General features: G+C 36.6%; 1 protein-coding gene across 1 annotated transcript; it reads left to right on the top strand.

Moving 5' to 3' along the window:
* Window positions 1-1,096: 1,096 nt before the first annotated feature.
* LOC102590531 (uncharacterized) lies at window positions 1,097-5,330 on the top strand. The gene is made up of 3 exons (XM_006350169.2): window positions 1,097-1,454; window positions 2,542-2,640; window positions 3,781-5,330. Exons 1-3 carry the CDS (start codon window positions 1,302-1,304, stop codon window positions 5,119-5,121), a joined length of 1,593 nt encoding a protein of 530 aa, XP_006350231.1. The 5' UTR covers window positions 1,097-1,301; the 3' UTR covers window positions 5,122-5,330.

Raw genomic sequence — 5,330 nt, 5'->3', positions numbered from 1 at the left:
GGGTAACACTAATAATGGACTAATTTGCGCGAGTTTTGACGTAACTGATAACGTTATTGTTAAGTGATCACAAGTTAATTTATTTTTAAAAAAATATATAAATTAAAATTACATATAATAAACCTTTATAATCCGATCATTTTACAAATCTCGCCCAAAATATGGAGTATAACACTACCAAAACGAAAGAGAAAAAAGACACAGAGCCCAAAGAAAAATTAGAGAGTGAAGACTAAACAGTAAGCAGAAGCTTTAACTGAAATATAGAGAGAGAGGGGCAACGGGAGAGCGATGTCAGAATTTAAAATTTATAAATTCGATATTTTATGTCATTAAAAAATTTCTATTTGGATCTTCATTTGTTAATGCTCAATTAATCTAAATTCACATCAAGAAATCTCAATTTAAATATAAAAGCATTACTCTATTAAAGCGACTTCATATCATGAACTTAATCAAAAGGTAAAATTAAAGAATAGATGGATACTTCCATTACTAAAAAAAAACATTCTTCTTCTAAAGCTTAGCTTCTACTAAAATACCTCACTATAAAAAATTGACATAATATATAAAGTTTCCTTTAATTTGACCTCATTTTATATTTATATCTTTTAATTTTGGGTGTGCACAAATAGAGACTTAAACTTGTATAAAATTAAATAAATAGACACATGAATTTTATGTGACATAATACACGTAGGACACTACATAAGACTCAAATTTCCATTTAGGATGTTACGTGAGATGCACACATTTATTTGTTTAACTTTATACTAATTTAAGTGTCTACTTATGCACATCCAAAGTTAGATGACATAAATGTGAGCTCAGATCAAGTTAAAAAGCAACTTTATATATTATAATTTATGCCTAAAAATTCCTGCACTATTTTCATAGTTATTTTGATTGAATTAGTTAGAAAAAAATAAATATTCCATAGTTATTTTCAATATTTCAATGAATATTTGTTTTCCATTATATTTTATAACATAATTATTTCTATTTTTAGTAGTGTTATCACTACACACCTCAATATTTGATGAAAAAAGTTGTTGTTGAGTCTGAGTGTGTGTGTGAGAGCGACAGTAAAGACTAAAGAGGGGGACTGACTGACCCCCCATTATTGAAAACTGGCGATACCCAACTTTTCTTTAACCCTTTATTTTGTATATTTCTCCCTCTCTCTGTAGTGGGTATAAGCTTTTTCACTGAGAGTGAGTGAATTCCCATTTGGGTTTTGTATAATACATTCAGTTTACTCACTTGTACAGTGAATTTTACGAAAAGGGTCGTCGCCGGAAATGGGTATTTTCGCCGGAGAGTCGTCGTTGTCGTATTCAGGGAAGCTGAAGAGAGTAGTAAAAAAGATTCTTGTTCAGACTTGTGGGTCATTTCGTTGTGGATACCAAAACCCTCCTTCTGATGAACCTGATAACAACAACAACAACACCTCTGTAAGTTTACTGAAATTCGTTTAGTTTTTTTACTTTTGTGTTTCTCATCCGGTGTCGGCATCTCTATTGAGTTTTAAGCTAAATTTGGATTGAGGGAAGTACCACATTTGGCATTGAGGGTAAAATGTTTTTAATTTGAACTCGAGATCTCTGATTAAGGAATAAGTAGTACCATCCCATCACAGTTTCCCATCTGGTGTCGGGTTAAGTTCCACATTGAGGGTAAAATGTTACTCAAGACTCGAACTCGAGATGTCTAGTTAAAGATAAAGTAGTACCATCCCATCACAGTTTCCCACTCGGTATTTGGTAAAGTCCCCACATTGAGGGTAAAATGTTACTCAAGACTCGAACTCGAGATGTCTAGTTAAAGATAAAGTAGTACCATCCCATCACAGTTTCCCACTCGGTATTTGGTAAAGTCCCCACATTGAGGGTAAAATGTTACTCAAGACTCGAACTCGAGATGTCTAGTTAAAGATAAAGTAGTACCATCCCATCACAGTTTCCCACTCGGTATTTGGTAAAGTCCCCACATTGAGGGTAAAATGTTACTCAAGACTCGAACTCGAGATGCCTAGTTAAGGATAAAGTAGTATTTTTCCATCACAATTTCCCATCCAGTGTTTGGTAAAGTCCCACATTGAGGTAAAATGTTAGTTAGGACTCGAACTTGAGATGTTTCGTTAAGGATAGAGTAGTACCATCTCATCACAATTTCTTACCTGGTGTCTGTTACCTGTATTGAGGCTCAGCTAAATCCGGATTGTGTCAAGTCCCACACAGAGGGTAAAATTTTATATAAGACTCGGACTCGAGATGTCTAGTTAAGGATAAAGTAGTACCATCGCATCATAGTTTCCCACTCGATATTTGGTACTTGCATTGAGGCTCAACTAAATCCGGATTGTTGAAAATTCCCACATTGAGGGTAAAATGTTACAGAGGACTCAACTCGAGATCTCTGGTTCAGTATGAAGTAGTACTTACAATCCCATCACAATCCTTGTTGGTGGAATACTGGAAAGTTTAGTTTTGAGCTTTTTTTCCCTAAAATTTCATGCATTTGATGATTTGTTATGTGCAGGAGTTTCCATATCCGGCGAATAATCTCGAGCTGTTTAATCATACTTCTGTAATTAATCCCTCACGATTAGATTCTACTACTAACACACCTTCTAACAAGGTACCTTCTTCTCTGCAACTTCAATTTCTTGTCATTGTTTTGCTGCTAATTACAAATTGTTCTTGCTTTTGGATTGTGGTTTCAGTAAAATTAGCTGGTCTAAGCTAGTCTTGTTGTCTTTTTTGTGATAAAGAATTGGACTTTGGACCTAACTCAACAGTGCATTATCATATCCCTGATTAAATTTCTATGAAGTAAAGATTGTAACATGAGGTGAGGATTAACCATCTCATCTTTAAAGAGCCAATATGGGAGCTCAACATTTCGTTATCATATCCCAAATAAATTTGGAAGTAAAGATTGTAGTTGGCTAGCATTCTCTTTGATTTCTTGAAATTCTTGTTTCCTTAATTAGTTTTAGCCTTATAAATGAATAAATGCTCAGTGTTCTCAATGTATTCCCAACATGAGAGAATCAAAGTTGTGAAATGCTTATGCTGCATTGTGATAGGAAAAAGTTTTCTTTCCGCGGAATTTTCAGATCTAATCTTTACACTCCCATTTACCTTTCCCAGGGCAAAATTTGGAAAGCTTCTATTGTTTCTTATTATAGTGCAGATTTTATTAAGCATAGTAATAAGCCAAAAAAAAAGGAGCTAAACTAGAAAATAAGAGACTGAATAATTCAACTTTTCATTGATTACATCCGTCAAGAAAGAATCTGTTGCATCTCTGGTGCATTCAGTATGACATTCTACTTCTAGATGTTAAACTCAACTAATCCCTTCTTGACAACTGGGAAGGAAAATATGAAATATGAAAGCGCACCTGGGGGTGGGGGGGAGGGGCACTCTTAAGAGTGTCTTGTGCTATGTTTTTTTCCTTGTTTGATGAATGAGTAGTTATTCTGTGCCATCTGATTAAACATTCTAAAAAGGATTCTTCTTGCAGGACAAAACACCTTAAGTCTTTTCCTTTAAAAGATTATATCTGGGATTTTCTTTTTCTTCTTCTTTCTTTTTTGTGTTTTAAGAGCTGGTCTGTTTCTTTTCGGCATCAGTATGTTCAATGTTGCTTGTAAGTACAAAGAACCTCCAAGGTCCTGCATGAGAATGGTTATTATGTATATATTAGTTCCTTTCCATTGGTTTTCCATTTGCAATTTAGAAAACTCATGCTTCTCTTTCTATTGTATGGCAGAACTTTTGTCCAATATGCCTGGATTCATTGAGCTATAGCTGCGACAGCAGCCCAGGACAGGCTATATTCACAGCACAGTGCTCTCATGCTTTTCACTTCGCTTGCATATCATCCAACATCCGCCATGGCAATGTTACTTGCCCCGTTTGCCGTGCACATTGGACCCAGCTACCTCGGACATTGAAGATGCATTATTCTCCTCACAGCAATCAGGCTGATCCCATTCTCCAGATTCTTGATGAATCAATTGCTACTTCTCGGGTACATAGACGTTCCTTTTTACGTTCTGCTCGCTATGATGATGATGATCCAGTCGAGCCTGACCATACATCAAATATTCACCGTTTGCATCTATCTTTATCACCTGTCCCTCACAGTACCTCTGTGTTTGATCCTTGCTCAAATCCGAAGTCTAGCTTTAGTTCATGCCATTATCCTCAGCATTGTTTAGAACCTTCACAATCAGCAGCACAACATTTTGTAGAAACTGGGCTGTCCCCCCTGGTTTGCAGCTCCTCTAGTAGTGCGTATCTTTGCTTAAAATTGGCACATCAGCCAGCCACTGACTTAGTCTTAGTGGCAAGCCCAAATGGACCTCACCTGAGGCTTATGAAACAAGCCATGGCATTTGTGGTATTTTCATTGCGGCCTATAGACCGTTTGGCTATTGTTACCTACTCTTCTGCCGCAGCACGTATCTTCCCTCTCAAGTGCATGACCTCTTACGGGAAACGCACAGCACTTCAAGTTATTGATAGACTGTTTTATATGGGCCAAGCTGATCCAGTAGAAGGACTCAAGAAAGGAGTAAAGATACTAAGAGAACGCAGCCACCAAAATACTCATTCTTTTATTCTACATCTTTCTGACAATCCAACAAGATCTTTCCATGGGTTTCACTTGGAACTTCCCATTACAATCCATAAGTTTCATGTGGGATTTGGATTTGGTACTTCAAATGGATTCGTCATGCATGAGTTTGAGAGATTTCTTGCTAAAATACTATGTGGTGCAGTTAGAGATATTGCATTGATGATTGGAGAGGACACAAGGATCGTGAGGCTTGGAGAATTGCGAGGGGGTGAGGAGAGGAGAATTCCATTGCTTTTGGAAGAGTTAGACAAAGTTCGCGTGGTATATACCTACATTGATTGCATGATGGATGATTCTGTTAAAACAGGTGAAGTTGTAGTCGGAGTTGGTGACAGGAAAGAACTGACGGATACTATTGACATTGTTGAGAACACTGGTGGAAGAAGTAGCAGCGTTGAGGGCTGGGAATATCATGATCCATTCATGGCTAGACGATGGGCTAAGCGTCTACATGGCTATCGGATATGATGCTCATGTCCCTGAAGTCCTTGATCCCATGAGGCTGATCTATTAATTGAACAAACATTTTTTAGAATCTGCATTATAGGTGTGTGATCTTGAAATACATGAAGATAGTTTCTTGTATATCTGTGTTCCCAATTTTTGTATTAAAGAATCTCAGATGATTGATTGAACTGTTATGAAGTGTTTAATGTTTTACAAGGTACTTTCCCCAA

The sequence above is a fragment of the Solanum tuberosum genome, unplaced genomic scaffold, assembly GCF_000226075.1.
Source record: "Solanum tuberosum cultivar DM 1-3 516 R44 unplaced genomic scaffold, SolTub_3.0 scf00118, whole genome shotgun sequence".
In the NCBI taxonomy this organism is placed as follows: Eukaryota; Viridiplantae; Streptophyta; class Magnoliopsida; order Solanales; family Solanaceae; genus Solanum; species Solanum tuberosum.
The sequence above is the reverse complement of the archived record's forward strand: the minus strand, read 5'-3'. Positions and strand labels throughout refer to the sequence as shown.

Excerpts from the sequence above, each read along its gene's own strand:
- LOC102590531 (XM_006350169.2), top strand. The coding sequence starts at position 1,302 with ATGGGTATTTTCGCCGGAGAGTCGTCGTTGTCGTATTCAGGGAAGCTG. Across the intron at positions 1,455-2,541 it reads ACAACAACAACAACACCTCT|GAGTTTCCATATCCGGCGAA; the intron begins GTAAGTTTACTG and ends TGTTATGTGCAG. Across the intron at positions 2,641-3,780 it reads CTAACACACCTTCTAACAAG|AACTTTTGTCCAATATGCCT; the intron begins GTACCTTCTTCT and ends ATTGTATGGCAG.